The sequence below is a fragment of the Glarea lozoyensis genome (assembly GCF_000409485.1).
Source record: "Glarea lozoyensis ATCC 20868 chromosome Unknown GLAREA11, whole genome shotgun sequence".
In the NCBI taxonomy this organism is placed as follows: Eukaryota; Fungi; Ascomycota; class Leotiomycetes; order Helotiales; family Helotiaceae; genus Glarea; species Glarea lozoyensis.
Genome location: NW_007360985.1, coordinates 357,683 through 380,311, shown reverse-complemented (window position 1 = coordinate 380,311; position 22,629 = coordinate 357,683). Strand labels below are relative to the sequence as shown.

The 22,629-nt window shown below is 47.9% G+C and overlaps 10 protein-coding genes across 10 annotated transcripts in view; 7 read left to right on the top strand and 3 right to left on the bottom strand.

The window, feature by feature from the left end:
* Window positions 1-493: 493 nt before the first annotated feature.
* GLAREA_11038 (uncharacterized protein) lies at window positions 494-2,632 on the top strand (the record flags this gene model as incomplete). Its single annotated transcript, XM_008079227.1, has 4 exons — window positions 494-598; window positions 649-976; window positions 1,025-1,914; window positions 1,964-2,632. 4 exons carry the CDS (start codon window positions 494-496, stop codon window positions 2,630-2,632), a joined length of 1,992 nt encoding a protein of 663 aa, XP_008077418.1.
* Window positions 2,633-3,801: 1,169 nt separating this feature from the next.
* On the bottom strand, window positions 3,802-4,558 carry GLAREA_11037 (NAD(P)-binding Rossmann-fold containing protein; the record flags this gene model as incomplete). Its single annotated transcript, XM_008079226.1, has 2 exons — window positions 3,802-4,255; window positions 4,305-4,558. The coding sequence occupies 2 exons, from the start codon at window positions 4,556-4,558 to the stop codon at window positions 3,802-3,804; spliced, it is 708 nt and encodes a 235-aa protein (XP_008077417.1).
* Window positions 4,559-5,867: 1,309 nt separating this feature from the next.
* Window positions 5,868-7,905, top strand: GLAREA_11036 (Nudix; the record flags this gene model as incomplete). Its single annotated transcript, XM_008079225.1, has 4 exons — window positions 5,868-6,344; window positions 6,880-6,960; window positions 7,020-7,243; window positions 7,293-7,905. 4 exons carry the CDS (start codon window positions 5,868-5,870, stop codon window positions 7,903-7,905), a joined length of 1,395 nt encoding a protein of 464 aa, XP_008077416.1.
* Window positions 7,906-8,686: 781 nt separating this feature from the next.
* On the top strand, window positions 8,687-9,639 carry GLAREA_11035 (Clavaminate synthase-like protein; the record flags this gene model as incomplete). Its single annotated transcript, XM_008079224.1, has 2 exons — window positions 8,687-9,145; window positions 9,190-9,639. The coding sequence occupies 2 exons, from the start codon at window positions 8,687-8,689 to the stop codon at window positions 9,637-9,639; spliced, it is 909 nt and encodes a 302-aa protein (XP_008077415.1).
* A 292-nt stretch (window positions 9,640-9,931) lies between these two features.
* GLAREA_11034 (Ribulose-phosphate binding barrel) lies at window positions 9,932-11,662 on the top strand (the record flags this gene model as incomplete). Its single annotated transcript, XM_008079223.1, has 2 exons — window positions 9,932-10,054; window positions 10,163-11,662. The coding sequence occupies 2 exons, from the start codon at window positions 9,932-9,934 to the stop codon at window positions 11,660-11,662; spliced, it is 1,623 nt and encodes a 540-aa protein (XP_008077414.1).
* A 53-nt stretch (window positions 11,663-11,715) lies between these two features.
* GLAREA_11033 (NAD(P)-binding Rossmann-fold containing protein) lies at window positions 11,716-12,678 on the bottom strand (the record flags this gene model as incomplete). The annotated part of the gene is made up of 1 exon (XM_008079222.1): window positions 11,716-12,678. The coding sequence occupies one exon, from the start codon at window positions 12,676-12,678 to the stop codon at window positions 11,716-11,718; it is 963 nt and encodes a 320-aa protein (XP_008077413.1).
* Window positions 12,679-13,352: 674 nt separating this feature from the next.
* GLAREA_11032 (Cytidine deaminase-like protein) lies at window positions 13,353-14,489 on the bottom strand (the record flags this gene model as incomplete). Its single annotated transcript, XM_008079221.1, has 2 exons — window positions 13,353-13,397; window positions 13,449-14,489. The coding sequence occupies 2 exons, from the start codon at window positions 14,487-14,489 to the stop codon at window positions 13,353-13,355; spliced, it is 1,086 nt and encodes a 361-aa protein (XP_008077412.1).
* Window positions 14,490-14,982: 493 nt separating this feature from the next.
* GLAREA_11031 (Activating enzyme of the ubiquitin-like protein) lies at window positions 14,983-17,714 on the top strand (the record flags this gene model as incomplete). Its single annotated transcript, XM_008079220.1, has 5 exons — window positions 14,983-15,176; window positions 15,224-15,332; window positions 15,384-16,691; window positions 16,739-17,210; window positions 17,695-17,714. 5 exons carry the CDS (start codon window positions 14,983-14,985, stop codon window positions 17,712-17,714), a joined length of 2,103 nt encoding a protein of 700 aa, XP_008077411.1.
* A 907-nt stretch (window positions 17,715-18,621) lies between these two features.
* Window positions 18,622-19,296, top strand: GLAREA_11030 (uncharacterized protein; the record flags this gene model as incomplete). The annotated part of the gene is made up of 1 exon (XM_008079219.1): window positions 18,622-19,296. One exon carries the CDS (start codon window positions 18,622-18,624, stop codon window positions 19,294-19,296), a length of 675 nt encoding a protein of 224 aa, XP_008077410.1.
* Window positions 19,297-20,127: 831 nt separating this feature from the next.
* The window catches only part of GLAREA_11029 (Ribonuclease H-like protein), a gene marked incomplete at both ends in the record, with an annotated part of 4,564 nt that continues 2,062 nt past the window's right edge, over window positions 20,128-22,629 (top strand). The window contains 4 exons of the mRNA XM_008079218.1: window positions 20,128-20,307; window positions 20,360-20,490; window positions 20,538-20,731; window positions 20,785-22,584. Coding sequence (XP_008077409.1) covers window positions 20,128-20,307; window positions 20,360-20,490; window positions 20,538-20,731; window positions 20,785-22,584 — 2,305 coding nt within the window. The remainder of the gene's footprint in view (window positions 20,308-20,359; window positions 20,491-20,537; window positions 20,732-20,784; window positions 22,585-22,629) is intronic.

The following is a 22,629-nucleotide window of genomic DNA, read 5'->3' as shown; positions in this document are numbered from 1 at the left end:
CGGTTTCATTCTTCGACAAGGGAAGCTCCCGTTTCTCCAAACTTGTCGGCTGTGCGTTGTTTCCCCTTGCGATTCCCTCTGCTCTTAAGCGAACCCCCCTCTCTGCCTGGTCTCAAACGCCACAGCGTTCATGTTTCCCCCAAGGGGCCCCGTCAGCCAGGGTCGTGAGCTCTCCTGCTCATCCGGCACCATCGCTGGACTCGGAGGCTAGTATTCCTTGTCGCTATGCTCCTTATGTGAACAGGGAGCTGCTTAATAAAAAGAAACCGCTACGGAATCCTGGGGTCGGTCCAAGTGTCAGTCAACCCATAAGTATATCCTCCGCCTGCTCTCATCCAAAAATTATAGTTTTTTGCCGCAGTGCATTGAGGTCAAGTCGATCTGGCATTGCTATTTTTACTTTTCCGTGTCCGAGTGTGAAGGTTATTTTCCAATTGTACAGTTCTATCAACGTTGTTGTGATCGAGCAGGATACCTCGACCAAACAGCAATAATGGCCCATATCGCCGATTTCATGGTCGACGCCGACCTTCCCAACAGTGTTGGACTAAATAACTATATTGCGAGAGAGGTCTCACCGGCACCATCTTACGAAGCAGTCAGTTTACCAACTATATCTTGCGATTGAGAAATCTAACAGAGATGTAGCCTTCCGATGGTCCATGCCCAGAGGAAAAGGAAAAACACGTTTGGAGGATGCATCAACCATCGGAGACACGAAGATTACATTTATTTCCATCGAGAGAGAAGTTATCAATTGGGTCTGCAGGTCGAAAAAGCCCGGATACCGCTAGCCAAGCGTCCAAGGCAGGAGAAAAGGCGAGTGGGGAGAATGAAAGATCTACACTCGGTAGTGCTTTGAGGTCGAAGTCCAAGGATCCAAAGCCGAAGGAGCAATCGCTTGTTCGAAGACGTAAAGTATCGGTTCCAGAACTTGGCCCGATGACAACAGTTCAGGAGGTTGCCATGGATTCTCGTGAGTGATACACTGATATCAGAGAAGTCAAGTACTAACATATTACAGCCACTATTCCTGGCCGACCTGCACTTCACGAGCGATCAATCAGCGCACCAGGTAACAGTTGGAAGCAGCATATGTTTGGCGAGAGCATGGTTTCGTGTATTTCTGAACCTATCCTGGACGAGATATTGGAGTTGGATCTATTGGATGGAAGCAGTGAGCCATCTAACCCAACAAGAACAGCATCCGCTTCACCCAGTCGACGACCGCTATCACCAAAATGCTTAGCTCCACTGGTCATTCCCCCAGGAAGTAGCGCTCAGCCTCAGTACATTTCACAAAGATTCAGACAACGTTCTGAAAGTACACCACCAGATGTTCCACCAAAGTCAGCCAGGATGAAGGAACATTCTCCTTTTGGGCGATTCTCACCTTTTACTCCTGGATCTGCCTCAACTACAAGCCTCTCAATATCTACAGTTGCATCTTCAATTGGTGCTACACCTGTTTGGACCCCAGACTCTCAAAGGTCGCCAAAGCAGTGGGCTTCACCTACTCCTTCCAGCTCTGTCGCAAGCCCACAGGTCTCCCATACCCGTGGACAGTCTGAATCCTCCCATCCAGGACATCTCAAGAAGGGTGATAAAGTCAGTGGACACAGAAGAGGGGAGTCAGAAACATCCATCATGGACAGAGGTCGACCAAAGAAGCGTCCAGATGGCAGTCCCGTAAAGCAACCAACTGGAACTACAACCACCCGGAGTCGTACAGCTAGCAGATCAAGCCCAACCGAAGAGCAAAAGGCTTTCGCAACATTGCCTCAAGGTATCCGTGCAAGCAACGCAGCTTCAGTAATGCCAATGTCCGAGATTGAAGCTCTCCGCAAACAAGCGTTTGGTCAAGCCTCTCGCTTCGACGTCCTCTCCTCAAAGGACGTCGACAACCTCTCAAGAGTATGTTCTTCCACCATCCCATCATAACTCATACTAACAATGTCCAAAGGAACTCCGGTCTCTCGACGAACGCTGTGAATACCTCACCGCCACCCACCGCTCCCTCCGCTCCGGCCGTCGCAACCTTCACGACCGCATCTGTTCCTTCCTGCGCTCTCCCCGCGTCGCCCGCTTCTCGCACGAATCCATCCTCAAGCAAGAAGAAGCGCTCTCAGAACTCGACTCCTCCATCGACGACTGGGTCACCAAGCTCGAGCACGCAGAGAACAGACGCACTCGCGTCCGTCAAAAGCTCCTCGAACACGTCGCTGCCGCTCTGATCCTCCAGCCTTCAACACTTACTACAGGCGAGTACACACCACCACGCTCACCCACCAAAGCCCACTCACCACCGCGTTCACCTGTTAAATCCCAATCCCCTCAACGTCTCGCTGAGGTCGTCAAGGTCAGCACCGAGACGTTTCCCGTCCGTCGCACGACTCGCATGAGCGTTGAGAGCATTAAGATCTACGCCGACAACGACGTCTACGCTCTCCTCGCCGACGTCGAAGACGAGATGAACCGTATGGGCGGCGAGCAAATCGAAGTCGCGCAGCCAGAAGAGAAACTCGCTTCAGCAGCTGAAGTCACGCTCAACAGCGCCGTCTACCAAAGTCTTCCGTCCACCGTGTACGAAGGTCTACCATCTACAGTCTACAAACGCCCACAGATCGTCTAAGATACCAACTTATATTCTAATACAACACAAATTTACGACATCTCTGATGTCAGCAAGCAGCATTTGCAGCAATTCAACGCACTCCTTACGGCCGTCAACCATCACATGACCCTTTTTACGATGCATCCAGCGCCTTTAGCGATTCTTGCTTTCATTCACATTTATTATTTCCTTACCTTGGCTCTTTTACTTTAAACCATCTTGCATTTTTATACATCGTCACCGATGTGCGTTGATACCAACATGAGATTGGCGTTTTTATACATACTTAATTTCTATTTCATGGCTGGACTCGTCCGGTTTTCATCTTTTGTGGTTGTTTGTTATGTTAGGGTGTTGTTTATTGACTGTTTAGGGGGAGTTGATATGATATGGAAAAGAGACATGTATATATGAAGTTTATGGTAGAAAGATTGTTTTAGATTTGTTTTTTGGGGGGATGGGGGATAGATTGGATTGATATACTGGGTGGAAGATACATACAGATGTAACTCAGATCAACCTTTAAACTTATAATGTCTTCTTTTGTGCAAATGTGATGGTGTGAGTGACTTGCCTTCCTACTTGTCCTTTGCTGGTCTGCTCGTTAGGAGCAAGACCTTGACTTCTTCTTCCCTAGACGGCCCAAGCTTTAGGGGATATTGAGTATGCGTCTCTGCCGTCTGATGTCGCTCGCTTTAGGACAAGCCTTGCGTACTTGGTCGAGTCTAGACGGAGAATAAGCTTCTTGGTATCTTAAATAACGGTCTTTGGTAGCTTAAATTAACCATGTGGATCAAGTTACCTAGGTATTCTTTGTAAAGCTAAGTCATCTTTAGACCCAGGAGAGGGGTTTTGTTTGGACAGAGGTTATGTATATGGACCATCATTGGGTCTTAGTATTTCCAAGGTTGAAAATGCATTTGGTCTAACGGTCAAATGTGGAATGAGGAACCACGATTCTCACGGTATCTTCCTCACAGTATCTTCCTCACGATATCTTCCTTTTCGTAGCCAGTCTTGTTGCAAGAATAATTTTGCCTGTAAATTACATTCTCATTTAGAATACATAGTCACCATCCATTACTCCAACCAATCCAGATATAACATTCCAGCGCCTACACCAAATACAACATCAAAAGATCCATCCATCACCCTACAACCCAACCATCCTCCTAAACGCCGCATTATTAATAGTCCTCCCCTCCCCATCGACCCCCTTCCCCTCCCTCACCCCCCCCATCCCCCTCCGCGAGTCCCGTCAAAAACGCTCCCAACTCCCTCGTCGGACTAATCAACCCCGGCGACACCATTCTAAACAGCGGAAACATACTTATGACCGCGCCCTCAATCCCCGTCTTCTTCGGCATGAACTCATGAATCTCAGTATGCAACGTCGGATCTACACCCGCAGGCCGCACACTATATGGTCTGAGATTCGCGTATTCTGCGGTCTTTGAGAGCGCAAGGAGTTCGGCTTCCGTCTGCCCTTTTACGCGGCCGAAGAGGGAGGTCATGAAGGAGGGGCTTGTGGTGGCGCCTTCGCCGGAGACGTAGATGAAGTTTACTGGTTTTGGGGCGGTGGATTTGGAGAGGGCTTTGGCGAATGTGAGTGGGTAGGTGTTGGTTATTGAGAAGTATTCCCTGATTTCTGTTAGTACTGTATATGGATGGGGAGTTTGGGGGGACATACTCTTTCCCAACTTTCGTTTGTGAGATTCCTTGGGCCCAGACGACGCCGTCCACGTCCTTTAGTTGTGCCATTAGCTCGTTCGAGTAGTTGGTGAAGTCTTTGTGGATTATGACATTGCATTTTGCGCAGCCGTCTGCTTGGGGGACAGGGCGGCGAGAGAGGATTGAGACTTGCGATACTGAGCTGGCGTTTATCATATGCTGGAGGACGCCGGAGCCTACGAGGCCTGTTGCGCCGGTTAGAACGAGATGCATGGTATCTAGATAGCTGGAAGATGGTAAGTGAAGTTAATTGGGGTTGTATAGCAAAATGGCTGCAGCCTGCGTCTTATATGGCCCATGAAATGGTGGCTCTGATTACTCTTTGTTGTGAAATGAAGTCTGTGGTGCTGCGACGGCATGGTGCGGAGGGTCGGAGGCGCGGATTTAAGGGACAAGCCGGCAGTGTCTCCCTGTTTTGGGGGTGGTCCTGAACTCAGAATACTGCTGGGCAACGCCAAAGACATTATTGTCAGCCTATTGCATACCACATCAACGGAGTTTGCGATCGTTGTACAGCAGGCCGAGTAGGTGACGAGTCGCGACGGGTCTGAGGTAACTGAAGCCGCGTCGACATTTGTCGCGATTTCCAGAAGAACGCTCTTTCTTCACTACTCCTGACCAGTGGGTTCTCCCACAAGCAAAGTAGGTAGGTAACATCCCTCCTTGCTCATCCCATAATACTAATGACAACCAGGTACTGCGAATCACAGCTCAAGTAAGAAAATCTATGATGTTGGACCAGTTCTGTGCCTTTTCATGCGCTGAACGCCCATTCCAGTCTCATGCCAGCAGGCCGTTTGAAGATATATTTCTTTCAGGCAACATCGGATGCTTCTTGAATTTTACAGTATCGTTATTGCCGCGAGGTTGGACTTGCTCGTCTGGTGTCAGCTATGTCATGTCATTTTACGTTATTGAAGTCAAGTTCGTGAGAGACTGTAGCGTTGACATGTTTCTCCATCTTCTTTAGAATACTGCCGGCCCTGGGGATTGATAATATCCAACTCATTACAACTGCCAGGACAAAGTCGTCTATCCTCGTCTGCGTTCCGTTCGGATCCCCACGTCTTGGTCTACGGTCTGTATGTTAAGAGTGCTCTCATTTGAAGCGTTATAGCGCCAAATGCAAGCCCTTCGCTTTCAATTCGATCTGTAAGTGATGAGTGCGTCTATATTTTGTTCTTCATGTTTCGGTCCTGATTGAAGCCACGAAGCACATCGGAGCTGAGAGCGATTGTCCAAACGTTTGTGACTTTCCAGCTTCTCTTCTCCGATACTTTCTTTCGCGTTTAGCAATATGCCTTTCACAAGATTCAGTCACGCGCACATGTATGTGGCTTTCCATATTTTCTCCTGGAAGTGAGTCACAGTGATGTCTTGCAGGCCAGATCGTGTTTAACCAACAACTTAGTAGTTATTTACACCCTTCAGTAGTCGGAGACAACAAGTACGGATCGAAAGGCAGTAACCCTCTCTCTATTACTACTTTCGAGGACGACGATTGTTGTAACAAACCATCATCATGACAACTACACGATCTACACACTTCTCTGACCAATTTGTCATCAGTTGCGGTACCGTCACCCTGGACCTTGCAGCTCGCAAAGTACTTATCTTATTGTGGCGCAAGAATGGCGAGTATTTACTCCCCAAAGGACGCAAGGATATTGGCGAAGATATTCAGATGACAGCACTCCGTGAGACATTCGAAGAAAGTGGCTATAAGTGCAAGCTTTTACCTCATAAGTTTCCTACGCTTGCGACGAGCGGTTCTACCGGAGAAGCTATTGAGCATAGGCAAGCTACGACGGAGCCATTTGCGGTATCTCAGCGGCCTAGCGGTGGAAAGCTAAAGATTATTTTCTGGTACTTGGCTCACGTAGACTCTACGGAAACGAAGACGCAGGATACACAGATGGAGGATGAAGACTTTGATACTGTATGGGTAGATGAGGGCAAGGTGCTGGATACCTTGACTTGGGAGGACGATCGTATTGTTGTGAGCCGGGCGATGAGCTATTGGAACGACGTCTAGAAAGAAGGTCGTTGTTTTTCCATACATGAAAATAGTAAGTTTTCTGCTTCGCGATTAAATCAATTCTAAGTCTTAATAGCTTTGAGACAAAATTTATATTTGAATGCTCATGTAATAGTGCTTCATGGTGAGATTTCATCATTGACCTGTGCTTATTTTCTCAAACACCTTGCGCACTCGCCAAACTTGTAACTCACGATCGGGTGCCTGGAGGCTCCGCCTTGCTGCGCTCTAAAAGGAGAATTTATAGTAGAAAATCTTGCTTGGCATTCAGAATGGACCACACAAATGTCAGGTTTCTTCAGGGGTCTCCTGTTGTCGATCTTTAGACTGCGACTTTGACGAACGACTCTTGACTAGTTGCGGCGTAGGAAATTACTACATCATGGGGAAGTATGAAAACCATCCGTCTTTGCCGTTGACTTTTTATGTATAACTCAGTCGTCAATCGTTACATATTTTGAGCAAGATTTAATAAGGAACTTTGCTTATAATGAAGTTTTTGGCGGCTCTGTTATTCTCGGCCACTGCAGCTCTTGCTCAGCTTAATCTGGATATTGGAACAATACCAGAATGTGCAGTAAGTTTTTAAACTATTCGTGTACATAAAAGGAAATCACAGAAGCTAACTTCCCACAGAGACAATGCTTCACAGATGCAGTTGTCCAAGCAGGTTGCGTTGACTCAGACGATATTCTGGACCCAACATGTGCATGCACATCATTTAGTCTACCGAATGACTATGGTGGCTACAACAACGGAGTCTCTCTCGCAAGCGATACGTGCCGCATCAATCCAAGCTGTAGCCCTGATGAACTTGATGATTTGAGCCTCGAATTGGACAATTTTTGCTTCGACGACGTGTATGTATCTCCAAGAAATACAGGCAATCCAGTATTGACAAGTAACCAGTGGCGCTGCCAAATACCACTGCGGCATACTTCCAGGAGATCCAGTTCCAAAAGAAACATTCCTCAAGGCAAAAACAAGCACCATCATAACCACAACAGACGATGCTTCAAAAACCTATACAGTGACCTCACCAGTCTACCCCAGACAAACCACAACACTCATATCCAAATACATGTACTCAACCAGCATCATCACCACAACAAGCGCAGGCGACACATCCACATACACCACCTCCAAATCACTATATCAAGCCTTCTGCGTTTCTACAATCGTCTGGGGTGCTGAAACTAGAAGACCTACCTTATCCACGAGTAGACGATACACCCCTTCCAGCAGCGCTACCAGAACGAGAAGTCTGAATGACGATTTAACGCCTACGGGTCCGGTTTTCTCGCAGGGACCGCCCGAGAGCGTGGTGCCGTTTCGATTGAGCGGGTTGCCGACGATTACGGGTATACCGCCGCCTAAACCGACCACGGAGTCGAATTTGCCGATTAGTACGACGGGGGTTGTTGCAGCTGCGACGACGACGGCAGCTTCGGGTGCTGAGAGGGCTAGGGTTGCGGGATTGGGGTTGGGCGTTGTGTTGTGTTGGATGTGTTTTGTGGCGTGAGGATGTTCAGGATGTGGAATGGTTGTTTGGATGGTAAAAGCGATATACCCAGTGTGTTTTGAGATGCATTTTCAGCGGGGGATATTGAAAATAAGTATATAGAGTACATAAGACAATGGCAGTTCTAAAACCGAGAATCTCATGTGGAACGTCAAAGATGGGAAGCTTCTCGGGTGATACATCGTCGGGCAAGATATTGGGCATTCTCTAGCGTCAACCACATCCCGACTTCTCTAAGGATTCCTGGCTGGGAAACTCACGTCTTAGTGGTAACTGTATCGGTGAGCTCATGTTCGTTTGATTGATAGAAAGGTGTTGGGAGTACAAGTCACTTCCAGTATCCAATGAGTATGTACCTAAGTACTGCGGGACAGGAGCCTCGGCTTCCTCCAAGGAGGGGACGATGCATAACCGACATCGTACAGCGACTCAACATGGCACGTACAGTCGTACTCGTACCCCCGCACAATCAAGAGAGATCGCAAAGTTAAACCATCTTGTCGAGTATTATTACCTGCGGTAGATATCCGGAGAGCCGGTGTCTAGTGCTGACTGTGTGAGATCTCTACTTAACATAGGCTACGTAGCATCGTATATCCGTGGGAAGTGAACGTCGGCAAGAACACGCCTAGTTTCTTTTGAGACGACTTCTGTTTAAACTCATTATTTCTTCGACAGATTAATGTATAAATTGCATTCGATATGGTAAGTAGTCATCCAGGGGTCGCCAAAAAGCACTGTTAACACCAAAACGCAGACATCCCATCAACAGCCAGCCTTTATGAACCGCGCGAACTTGAACACGCGCATGCAAATAGGAAAGGGCACAACGTTCCTCCCAGGAAAGAAAGATCCATCAGTAGCCAAGCAGATAGATCATGTCCTGGAGCACGGCTACGTGATCCTCCCATCAATTTTCACAAAGACGGAAGTTGACAACGCCAACGCTGAATTGGAGCGCCTTGAAGCATCGGTATCAGGACCAGCTTCCAAAGGCGGTCGGAATGCTTTCGAAGGGTTTCAAACTAAACGGGTATATTCGTTGCCTGATAAGAGTCGAGCTTTCGACTGTTTCCCGATACATGATACGATTTTGAAATTGAATGATTACTTCTTGCAGCCGAGTTACCTGTTGAGTAGTTTTCATACCGTGGATATTGGGCCGGGAGAGAAACCACAGGGGATTCATACTGATGACGGGCTCATACCGCTACCTCGTCCGAGACCGTTGATGGGTATTGTAAGTAGCAACCTACCTTCGTTAGATGATCACTGACCTTCCAGGGCACAATGGTATCCCTCGACGATTTCACCGCAACAAACGGCGCCACCACCTTAATCCCTGGTTCCCATCTCTGGGACGACCACCAAGAACCAAACCGCGACGCAATGATCTCCGCCATCATGCCTGCCGGCTCCGTAGTCTACTTCCTCAACACGCTCTGGCACAGCGGCGGCGAGAACACCAGCAACGGTCGTCGTAGATCTTTGACAGTGCAGTACTGTCAACCGTGGATTCGTCCGTATGAGAACTTTACTGTTGCGACGGGATGGGAGGATCTGGACCAAATCCCGAAGAGGTTGCTCGCGCTGATGGGCTTTAGTACGCATGAGTTTATGGGGTATGTGGATGGGAGAAGTCCGAGAGCTGGCGTCGAGATGAGGAAGAAGAGGTTGATTGAGTGGGGGATCAAACAGGAGGAGGAAAAGAAGGGTGGGAGTTCGAAATTGTGAGCGTCTGAAATGTAATAGGGTACATTTTATATGTTGTAAAATGGCGACGTCAATCGTTTGGTTTTTCAATATCCTGTGACCTTGATCCTCCCATGACAAGAGCTGCCAAGCAAATTGAAAGCGGTGTATGCCCCTCCATCTCCGGGCTCGGCCCGTCCGGCAGAATCGAGAATTTTAGCGGGGTACTGTTGTTTTGTCCCTCCAAGCTTGACTCACTCCACCTAAGAGATAATTTGAGACGTTTACGGAAACGAAATTGTATTTATTGAGGAGGTATTCTCATTCTTCAATTATGCCAAAAGTTTACTTACTTGATTACGTCGCTGGGAATGTGCGGAGTTTAGTCAATGCAATTGAGAAGGTGGGATACACGGTGGAATGGATAAAGTCACCAGAAGATGTTGAGAAAGCGGATGTGAGTACTATTCCATGTATATGGGATATTGAAGCCATTTTCTTGCTTCGATGTACCAATTCACGTCTGGTTCTTCTATATGTTCAATCTAATCTTGCTTTTACTTAGAAACTCATACTCCCGGGAGTAGGTCATTTCGGCCATTGCATGACCCAATTCGCCGAAGCCAATTACCTACCCGCGATTCGAAAACACATTGACTCTGGAAAACCGTTCATGGGAATTTGCGTCGGACTACAAGCATTATTTGAAGGATCGTCGGAAGCTCCCTCCGTTTCTGGGCTCGGTGTTATAAAAGGACGTCTCGATCGTTTCGATGACTCCTCGAAATCTGTACCTCACATAGGTTGGAACTCTGCGAATACGACAGATAAGAAGGTCTATGGGCTGCTACCTAGTTCGAAATATTACTACGTTCACAGCTATAAAGTACCGTACAAAAAGGGCGAGCTGGAGGCGCAGGGATGTTCAGTCGCGACAGCTCGATATGGAGACGAGGAGTTTGTGGGTGCCGTTGCAAAAGATAACGTCCTCGCGACGCAGTTTCATCCAGAGAAAAGTGGTGCTGCGGGACTGCGGGTTCTAAAAGCTTTCCTGGATGGCGAGAAAGAAAGTGGTATAGCTGGGTTGGAAGCTATGGAAGAGGGATTGACAAGAAGGGTGATTGCATGCTTAGATGTGCGGACAAACGACCAGGGCGATTTGGTCGTGACAAAGGGTGACCAATATGATGTGAGGGAAAAGACGGATGGCGGAAACGTTAGGAATTTGGGAAAGCCAGTGGAAATGGCGAGGAAATACTATGAACAAGGTGCAGATGAAGTGACGTTTCTTAACATCACAAGTTTTAGGGACTGTCCCATAGCAGATTTACCGATGCTGGAAATTCTGCGGCAAACATCGAAAACTGTTTTCGTTCCCCTGACAATAGGTGGCGGGATCAGGGACACGACAGATACTGATGGTACGAAAGTCTCAGCTCTCGAAATCGCAACTATGTACTTCAAAAGCGGAGCGGATAAAGTGTCGATAGGTTCAGACGCCGTTACAGCAGCTGAAGAATATTATGCTGCCGGCAAGAAGCTTTCGGGAAAGACGGCGATTGAGCAGATATCTCAAGCTTATGGAAATCAAGCCGTGGTAGTAAGCGTCGACCCAAAACGAGTATACGTCGCCGATTCATCAGAAACAAAACACAACGCGATACCCACCACGACGCCTGGTCCAAATCGAGAGAAATACTGTTGGTACGCATGTACTATCAAAGGTGGTCGAGAAACGCGAGATATGGATGTGGTTGAGCTCACACAAGCTGTCGAAGCAATGGGCTGTGGGGAAATTCTGCTGAATTGTATTGACAAAGATGGAACGAACAGTGGTTTCGATCTAGAACTCATAAACCAAGTCAAGAATGCGATCAAAATCCCGGTGATAGCTTCTAGCGGAGCTGGAAACCCAGGTCATTTTGGAGAGGTGTTCGCGAAGACCAAGACGGATGCCGCGCTAGGAGCTGGGATGTTCCACCGAGGAGAGTATACTGTGAAAGATGTTAAAGATTTCCTTGGGAAAGAAGGACTTTTGGTTAGACAGTTTGAGGATAGCATATGACCTTTAGCCCGGCCAAAAATAAAAGATTCAAATTACCATCCTACCTCACATGTTCATTTCCATTTCTCACTCAATTCTTCACCCTGCCTAATCCTCTCCATATTCCTCTCCACAAAATCCTCCACATCCACAACCTCAAGCCCCTTCTCCACATTAAAACTCCTCTCCTTATCCCAACTCACCCCCCGTCCCTTCGCAAACGCCACTCTATACCTCTTCATATTATCATCCGGATCATCTCTCAACTCCCTTTCCAAGAACTCCACATCCCACAACACCCGTCCAACCTCCACCCCTAGCTTCTCTTCCAAAGCCTGAGCGAGCCGCGAATACGACACCGTATCACCAGCCGTAAACAAAATCCTACTTCCCTCTTCCCACTCCCCCAACACCACCTCCGCAGTAATCCGTCCTATATCCCCCGGACTCGTAACCGTAACCCTATTCTCCCATCCCCCTAACGCGCGCACCACTATCTTCCCTCCTTCTACACCTACAATCCCGAACGAGGGCTCGAATAAAAAACTAGTGAAAAGTCCCGTACTTATAATCGTCCATTTCGTCTCATGCCCCTCGGCGCGCAGAAGATCACGCACGTCCAGTTGTTCATCCCACACAGGCTGTCCCGACCCACGACCGATAATGTCGTAGTCGACGCCGAATTGCCAGGGGATATACCGCGGGACTTTGGCTGCGAGGACGGCTCGGGTGATTTTTGTTTGGAGGGCGGAGGAGGGAGAGGCGAAGCCTAGGGCGGAGATGATGAGGGTGTAGGGGGTGAAGAGGGTGGTTAGGTCTTTGGGGGTGAGGGTTAGGATGTCGGCGGGGAGGAAAGTGACGCCGAGGGATGAGAGAGAGGTGAGTTGGTGGGATTTGAGGGGGGAGGGGGATGTGAAGGTTGTGGGACGGATGAGGACTGTGAGGGTTGTTGTTGTGGGTTTGAGGGGGATGAGGGAGGTGAGGATTGAGGTGGCTAGTTCGCCGAGGCCTAGAATGAGGATGGATTGGGGAGGCATGGTCGATGGCGAGGGTTGATGGAGGTTATGAGTTTTGATGGGTGTAAGAGTTGTGTTTCTCTTTTCTGAATATTGGGTCTTGAGATTTGATTGAAGCTGTCTCTTAAAGTAAGGTGAGGCTGTTGTAAAATGAATGATAACTTAGAATTGAGACAACGTTGGTAGAATGGTGGTCAATTTAAGACTATTGGGGTTTTGAGCTCTTTGAGCAGAATAAAAGATACCCGTGAGGCTATCGAGATCCACCTGTATCCCATAAATCCACGGATATAGGGAATTAAGCCAACTTCTTGTAGATTCTTAATGCACATCCTGCCTCCATTCGAGTCTTGGGATGGTGTCAAATCGCTTGGCGTCGGACATAGGCACAGTTTCCACTTAATCTCCAGGAGTATTACAAATACATACTTTTGTGCAGTGGTGAGTCGTATACATTGTGAGGGAGTACGACTTATCTCGCAACGCAGAGATTTAGGGTGAAAAGTCTGGGTGTGACTTTATCGAGGAGAATATGACACTTGGAGGTCTGTCCCAATCGTTGGTTTGACATAAGGCTGAGCAGGGCCCTAGAGCTTTCAAATAATCTCCATTGAAGACGAAGACTTACTGATTTCTGCCTGGGGTATCAACATGCTTCGCCTAAACTAACTCCCTCGTTCCAAATGTGTGTAGTGCTAGTACAATGATGGCTTCTCCAGATGTATCAAGCCATTAGCCGGCTATAACACACCAGATGAGCATTCGAAAACAAGTAGCGAGGATTGACTTACCGGTATGAACTGTCTTAACCGTACACCGGCTTGTTTAAAGACATCTGCTGTCTCTCCATCCATACTATAACCTTGACTGTAAACAACTTCACTTATGCCGACTTGAGCTATTTTGATACTGCAAGTCAAGCACGGACATGTGTCACAGTACAAGATGGCACCCTCTCTAATCCGCTCTCTGCCTGCTTCTAGAAGAGCATTCTCCTCTGCGTGGAGACACAAGCATGTGCCGAGACCAAATCCGGAGCCTTGCCCTTCGTTGCATCTGGGACAACCACCCTCTCCGCAATTCTTGAGACCTCTAGGCGTACCATTATACCCAGTGCTGACGACTCTTTTTTCTCTGACAAGCACACATCCAACCCGACGCTTCATACAGTTACTTCTCTGCGCGGCCAAAGATGCCAGTTGCATAAAGTACTGATCCCAGCTTGGTCTCAATCGGTCTTCGTTCGTCAGGTCAAGCTTCCCAAGAGTCGCATATAGATGTGCCAAATTGCTCGAAGTGTTCAGTAGTCGTATAGTGGCTCGAGATATCAGAGGGAGAAGACCGAATTCCGGATTGTAGAGATGTTCGTCCGATTTGATAAGGAAGTCTTCGAGGGAGAGGTTTTCAGCAGATGATCCAGACTTTCGAAGCTGTTCCTGACACCGCTTCCACCGTACGCTAACCGGCGCATCAACGCTTACTAGTATGAAGAAAGGGCGCCGTAAAAGTTTGTCGAGAATCGATTCGGTGTGGATATCGGTTGTAACCCAGCGCTCCCTCCAACGTTTGGTGACAAAATCGAGAAGGTCTTCTGGATTGTCGAAGCTGTGGTTCGCGGAACTGCGATCATATCGTGGGATAGTTCTTAGCGACACCTTGCTGTCCTCTGTATCTGATTCTCCCTTGTCAATGCCATTCTGCGTGGCCGAGGCTAATTCATCCACTGCACCTTGTTGGCTAAGATATAGAGGTGTGAAGCCGTGATGTTCCTCGAGGTACTTGGCTACTGTGCGCTTCCCAGAACATATGCCGCCACAAAGTCCAACCAGCATTTTGAAAAGTCGTCTATACGTGTGCTGTAGTCCAAGTTAGATGTCGTAAGGAGGATGAGTGTTTTTATTGACACAAACCTTGAGGTGTTCTAGTACGGGTACGGGCATTTCCTCTCACTAAAGTCGCGTGTCATCCCCTGCAAGTCGCGTTGCCCTGCAGTTAGCAGGATGCCGGGATTTTGCCGAGTCAACCTCCTTCCGTTCTGCCTGAGCAATCGTCCACGTGAGTGTTGCCTCCAGGCCATGGCATTCATCAGAAAAGACGCATGATTGTTTTTGATGAGACTTTGTTCACGAGCTACATGTTACACCTCCTCTGCAACAAGCACTTAGCTGTAATATTCACTTCCTTGACGGCTGTTTATTCATCTGACGAATAGACATAAAAGCCAGCCAGCTACCCTTGCTCTGAACCTAAAGATTACCTATATACCCCGCCAACCCACTCATCTACACTTTCCTCAGTGCAAACACTGCAACAAAGCTTCGTGTCATGGCGTTGAAATTCGCCCCTTTCAACTCGGAGATTGAGCTTCCCTTTTACTCTGCTTTATCACAGTCCAAGATAGATCATGACAAGCTTGACGACTCAGCGCGGACCGTCCTCGGTCTCTATGAGCCTCGTGTAACGGATCCAGATTCAAGTGTCCGAATGAGGGTCCTTGGAAACGCCCTCACCAGTGATGAGTATGTAATATCTTGAGACCCTCTCTATACACAAGCTAACGTGTCAGTGTTCCACCTAATCATGTACGAGCTGAAGGCAAGATCAAAAACGTAAACACGATCGAGGACTTTAAGAACTGTGATAAAACAGTAATACTTCATACTGCTGCTAAGCAGGTATGTTGCCCTCTCAACTAGAAAACGAACTATTTTTACTGACTTCCCTAGATATGGGACGCGATTAACGATGGCACGATATACTCTATACCCTCTCTTTTGTCTTCTTTTACGATTCTGTCTTTTGCAAATCTGAAAAAATACACATTTACTTACTGGTTTGCATTTCCTGCACTTCACTCTGATCCTGTGTGGAAAATGGCCTCAGAGCAACCGGAGCAGCTCAACGGTCAAGACACTAGCGATCTTGTAGAAGAGGTGGGGACCTGGAGGTATGGCACTGACCAAAGAGAGCATGGTTTCTTTCTTGCAAAGAAAGTCCCACTCAGCTCTGGTGGAGAGGAACGACCACCAACCCCAGGAACCCCAGGATCTGGCTTAAGCTATAGGTGGGTTATTGGATCTTTACGACAGTTTGAAAGCGGGTTCTTTCGTGGAGTCCCAAAAGAAGATCAGTATGTCGTGTTCGTTGATCCTTCAACGTATCCGGACCATCCTGGATGGATGCTGAGAAACTTTTTGGTGCTCATCAAACGACGATTTAAGCTCGACAAGGTCCAAATTCTAAGTTATCGAGACACTCACTCTAAGCGGCACGAAGCGCGAAGTCGTGTATTTCTCCTGGAAACCCAGCCTGGAGATATACAATCGAACGAGATGCCCCGCGTCACTGGTTGGGAGCGCAATAGTCTTAGCAAGCTGAGCCCGAAGGTCACTAGTCTCGCACAATACATGGACCCTACCCAGCTTGCAGATCAGGCTGTTGACTTGAACCTGAAGCTCATGAAGTGGCGAATTGCCCCTGATCTGAATCTGGAAAAGATCAAAGAAACAAAGTGCCTTCTTCTTGGTGCGGGAACTCTCGGTTCGTATGTCTCTCGGGCTCTGATGGCTTGGGGAGTGCGGAAAATCACGTTTGTCGACAATGCAAACGTTTCATATTCGAATCCGGTCCGTCAACCACTATTCGACCACAAAGACTGCATTAACGGTGGTGCCAAAAAGGCATATCGTGCAGCAGAGGCACTTCAAGAGATTTACCCTAATGTTGATAGTACTGGGCACGTCCTGGGTGTGCCTATGCTAGGTCACCCAATTGAAGATGAACAAAATACCCGACTTGACTTTGAGACGCTGGAAAAGCTTGTCAATGATCACGATGCTATTTTTCTGCTGATGGATACACGGGAGAGTCGATGGCTTCCTACAGTCATGGGCAAAGCGGCTGGGAAGATTGTGATGAATGCGGCTTTGGGTTTTGATACTTATGTGGTGATGAGACATGGTGTTACTGCTGCAGACGGTGGACCTGCTGCCCTGGGATGCTATTTTTGTAACGATGTTGTGGCACCAGCAGATGTGAGTTATTTCTCTCAATTTGTCTTTAAGAGCTAACTATTTTCCAGTCTGTCAAAGATCAGACCTTGGATCAGCAATGTACCGTGACTCGACCGGGAGTTGCTGCTATGGCTTCAAATCTACTTGTAGAAGTACTGGTTTCCCTTCTTCAGCACCCGCTTGGCGCACAGGCCCCAGCACCAGTTGCTATTACCAACAATGAGACCGCGTCTATTTCATACGAAAGAGATCCACCAGAGCATCCTCTTGGTATTGTTCCACATCAAATTCGTGGCTTTCTATCCACGTTCCAGAACAAGATCATCAGCGGGCAGTCATATGACTGTTGTTCTGGATGTTCCCCTAAGATCGTTAACGAATACAAGCGTCAGGGGTGGGAGTTTGTCAAACGCGCGCTCACAGAACCAAAATATGTGACTGAGCTTAGTGGGCTGGCAGAAGTGCAACGAGCTGCTGAAGCTGCTGCAGACAACCTTGACTGGGATAGCGAGGAGGGAACTGGAGAAGAAGAGGGAGAGGGTGAGCTACTTTGACGCTTGCGATAGGTTCAAAACGGCGACGTTTATCTCTAGAGGGGATTTAATTGGCGTTATGGTGTATTGTAGGGCAGGAAAGACCATGAGAAGCACGAAGATAGATGCCACAAGAGGCGCTTGAGGCATCTGCGAATGTCCGGTTTGCTACTTCATCTTTTTTCCTTATCTTTCTTTTCACTCGTAGGTAAGCGAATATGGGTGAGCAATGAGCAAACAGTGGCAAACACTGTCAATGGACAGCTAAGCTCGGGGCAGGTCTTGGACTTGGAATGATTGAGGTGCTATGTATATCTTTATCATTGTTGGTCACAGGTGTGGTGTATCTGTCAGTTCTGTACGTGGTCCCCTTCTGATGTGGCAGCATCAACCGATCTTGAATCTTACCATTATTTCCCATAGCAAACTACCTGTCTTTGAGTTAGAGTGCGAGGCTCTTTGGTGAATTTGTTACAGCTAACTGCTATCAGGCTGGCTCTCGAAAAACTAGTGCGTGTTTTGGTTGTCTTTGAAACTTGACGGGAGTGTGTGGATTGGACCATATACAGATCCACGCACCGCAATTGAAAATTTTATTTGTTAGAGTACCTACCTTGGTAAACAAGACAATATGATTACTATTTGGGAGCTTGCATGTATATCCTCAGCTCGCCAGGTGTCTCACGAGGCTGACTTCTCAGAGTCTAACGCTCGGAAGAGGTGTTGCTATGCGACCACGCCGGCTACTGGGGAGCCAGCCCGCTCCTTCCCAACCTCACCTTCACCAGTCCCCCTCTTTCCATTTCTACTGCACACAACTGGAAGCGACAAGGGGGGTTTGACTAAGCGGAAATTCTCCCTTTCCATTGCTCAACCTCGACGGACGTCTGACTCCTCTTTCTTCCCTCCCCGCTCTCTCATCCTACGTTTTCCTCCCATATTGATCGATCTCATCGACCAACAACAGCGATCTACAGCCTCATCAAAAGATATCGGTAAGTCTCTGATTCCCAGTATCATGAACTGTTCGGCGTCCAATTGGTGATATCGAAGGCCGTGTTGTTGTGGTTCTTTGTTTACTTTCCTTGTTTGGCGGATTCGGTCGAGCAAATTGAGACTTCGATGATTGACACTGAAGCTATCCCCAACACACGCTTCGAGGAGTGGTATGAGCTGATATTCAATACAGGGTCTCGTCAGTTCGTGTGGATATATATCACTACCTACTATTCGGTGTCTCGTGGCACTCGACCAGCGAGAACTCATCATCCGACGCGTTTGGTAAGGTGTAAGTACAACCAGCTCTCCTTCTCCAAATGTGTACTGCGGGACCAGAACAAGGCAAGATCTTATTTTGCAGCCCTGTGCAACCCGCGTCAGATCGACCAGAGCTAATCGTTGCTACAGGACTGCCCATCATGGCTGGAGGGTTTCAGTTTCATCGCCAGCCCATGCAGAATGCATGGGGTGGTTCCAATAACAACGGCCAGTTCAACAACAACAATCAGTCGAATCAAGGCAATCAATATCCAAACCAAGGCGGAAATTTTCATAACGGCCCTCCTCCGGGAAACTACAACTTCAATGGTCAGCACCCTGGCCACCATATGGGATTCAGTCAAGCACCGTCGTTCAATTCTTACGGAAAGTCTGATGGTCCTATGGATCCTCCGCGGGGCCAGCAGAATCCAGCTGGAGGTCGTCAGGGCCAGGGTCCGCCAGGTCAACCACCCAGACTGTTCAGTCCTCCTCCTTCTGGTCAACCAGGTAGTCGGCCGGGCTCAAGTTCTGGTCCTTCAGGTCAACCGCCGCGTGTGTTTAGCCCTGGCCCTTCCCAAGGTCCACCCAGAGTGTTCAGTCCTGGCCCTTCCCAAGGTCAGCCGCTCAGAGTCTTCAGCCCTGGACCCGAATCTGGCCCTCACGGACAACAGCGAGTGAACCCGTTCCCACAAGGAATGGGATACGACCCTGCACGTCTTCAAGCAGGCCCAAGTAGCTGGATTACGAATAGGCGTGTAGATTTGCCAGGAGCCGCATATGCTGCAGGAGAAGGGGTAAGTCTTTTGTTGATTTCATTCTCCCTTCCTCCTTAATGTTGTCGTTTTGCGTTCTGAATTCTGGCTTCTGGGTTCTATGTTCTGCGGTTGTTGTATTCTGCCTTTTGAATGCGGAATCCTGCGTTGTGCATTATGACATCCGGCTGCTGGACTCTGAATTCTGAGTTCGAATTCTGAGTTTTGGAATTTGAACTTTGCATTCGGACTTCTGTGTCCTGTGTTCTGTCTTCCCGATACCCAATTCATTTTTCCATGCTCATCCGCGTTGTCGTTTCAAGCATATCTCGCAATCAAGCCTTCGTACGATGATGTCCTGTCTTGGATTGAACTTCAAGTTGGAATTTGATGTAAATATCTTTTGCTTCTTGGAAGTGCATGTGTGATGTTGGGTCCTGTGGTTGTCGTCAGTCTGGTGGAGTTCAACATCACCAGGAGGTACCTATCCAACCTCGACTTCACCTCTACCTTCACCTCTCACTCCGTTCAAGGAAGGATCCTTCCTTTCTCAGAACCCATTCACAGCAAGTGCTCCTGGATCTTCTTGATTAGGCAGAAAGTGAGGCATCCACCGTCTATAAAAAGCCCTCTTCTCTCCTCTCACTCCCAAACTCTTTCACAACACTACATCATCACCAATCATCATCATCTACTTCCAACACATCAATATCTTCATTCAGCAAACTTCAACCAACACATCAGTTCTCCAGCGCAAGCTGTAGCTCAATTCAAGTCATCCCAGTTGTCCTCGTCCTCGTCGACGTCAGGTTTGGCTTGATAGCAAACATATCAATCCTCATATCTATTTATCCCTCACTTCCACATATCTTTGCTCACTTTCATTGGCTTCTCGCCTTCTAAATCTTCACCATGGAACCATTCAACTATGGCACGGCAGTTGACAGAGAGACTAATGCGGTGTCTTACAAGTTTTCGTCCAACCTCCCACAACGACCTGCTGGTGGCAACAAGAGCGGCAAAAACATTGTCATCAGAGTCAACCAGTACAAAGTCGTTCAATTCCCTACTAGGGACATTTACCAATATGACGTAAGTTCACCTTCATACGAAACTTTTCACATGTCGCTAACATTTTCATTAGATCGCCATTGGAGCAGGAGCAGAGAAGATGGGCAAGATCATGGCTGTCTGGAAATCCAAGACCTGCCAGAACAAATTGAGAGAAGCCGTTCCAAACGCACCGTGGCTCTGGGATGGTAACAAACTGGCTTGGTAAGTCTTCACTCCCCAACACTTGCAACTTATCTAACTTCTCATAGGACCAGTGCCTCAATTCCCAGCATTCGATTCCCGGTCGATCTTGATGCTGAGAAGGGCCGCGCACCACGACCGGGCAAACAACCTGATGTTACCTATGTCAAAATCACTCAGACCAAGATCGTCCGTATGACAGTTATTGAGCACTACCTGTCGGGCAAGATTGCATTTGACAATTCTGTCTTTGAAGCAATTAGTAAGTGAATGACCTGCTGAAGATTAATGCGTTGTTGACTAACGGCACTTTAGACTTTCTTGATCACTTGATGCGCCAGGGACCATCTGAGGCACATGTCCAGATCAAGCGCAGTTTTTTCCCAAAAGCAATGAACCCGGTAGCTATTGATAATGTCATCACTGCCGTCAAGGGTGTTTACTCATCAATTCGTCTTTGCGATCCCAAAGGCTCATCTGGACTGGGAACTGGGCTTGCTGTCAATGTGGATGTCGCGAACTCGACGTTCTGGACAGCCCAATATGTTCATCAAGCTGCTCGAAACCTGTTGAGCAGAGGCAATCGTAATTTCGACTACCGTGCGATGACAAAGCGCCTGGAATCTGTTCCATACGGAAAGAGTTGGACACAGTCCGAGGACTTCAAGGAACTTCGCAAGCTATCTAAGCTCAAGTTCAAGGTCAAGCTTCACCCCAAGGCAGATACTGTTAAGGCAGATCGGATTCATACAATCAAGAGATTCACTTTCGATCCTGCACATGGAAAGGCTGGATCCAATGCAAAGACTTACATATTCTCATTGAAGGATCGACAAACCAATAGAGAAGAAAACATTTCCGTATATGCTTACTTCAAGCGTAAGTATGGTGTGGAGCTTCAGCACCCAGAGTTTCCTCTGATCCAGACGGAACGCGATGGTGTTTTCCCAATGGAGGCTTGCGAGTTCATACCACATCAGAGATATCAGTACAAGCTCACTGGGGACCAGACCTCTGCAATGATTAAATTCGCTGTCACCAGACCCAAGGAGCGCATTCAATCAATCAACCAAGGAGTTAATATGCTGAATTGGGGTACTGACCGTTACCTAAATCACTTCGGTCTCAAGATCGATCAGAACATGTCCACCACGAATGCAAAGTTACTTCAGAACCCTGAAATTCAGTTTAAGGGCAAGAAGATCAACCCCGGTACAAGTGGTAGATGGGTCATTCAGGACACCAAGTTCTTCAAAGAGAACACTGAGCCTCTGAAGTCTTGGGCTTTTGTTGTTGTCAACAAGGCTTGCGACGACAATACTGTCAGAGAGTTTTCCAAGGTATTCGTTCAGACCTATATCTCACACGGCGGCAGAGTTGAAACCAAAGAACCACCAATTGTCAACCTCGGCCATGGAGACCTTGCTGATACAGTTTCCATCGCCCGCCAAAAGGCTGGAACCTTCGCCAAGAGCGCACCTCAGATCCTCTTCTTCATTCTCCCAGGCCGAGATTCTATGGTCTATGAGCGTTTGAAGCGGAATATGGAGTGCCGTTTTGGTATGGTCAGTCAGATGCTGGCTGTCAATCAGGTCTTCAAGAAGAATGCTCAATACTGCTCCAATGTTTGCATGAAAGTCAATGCAAAGCTCGGAGGGGTGACTTGCAAGATTGCACAACCAGGACCAACTTTCCCCCGACCTACAATGGTTATTGGAGCTGATGTTTCTCACGCATCACCTGGTAGTATTCAAGCTTCCACTTGTGCTATTACCATGTCTATGGATGCAGATGCGACACGTTATGCTGCTTTTGTTCAAACCAATGGGCACCGAGTGGAAATGATCACACCAGCAAACATTGATGGTGGATTCATGGTTCTATTCAAGTACTGGGTCGCAAACCACAAGACAGGCCCCTCACACATCTATTACTTCCGCGATGGTGTTTCAGAGGGTCAATACAGCCATGTGCTTGCTCAAGAGATTGAGCCTATGAAGAAAGCCATCATTGCGATGTACGGCGATGCAGGTGCAAATATCAGATGGACTGTAACTGTTTGCAGTAAACGCCATCATATTCGATTCTTCCCCAAGGATGGCGATAGAGCATCGAGTGACAAAAATGGCAATGCTCTGCCAGGAACTCTGGTCGAACGAG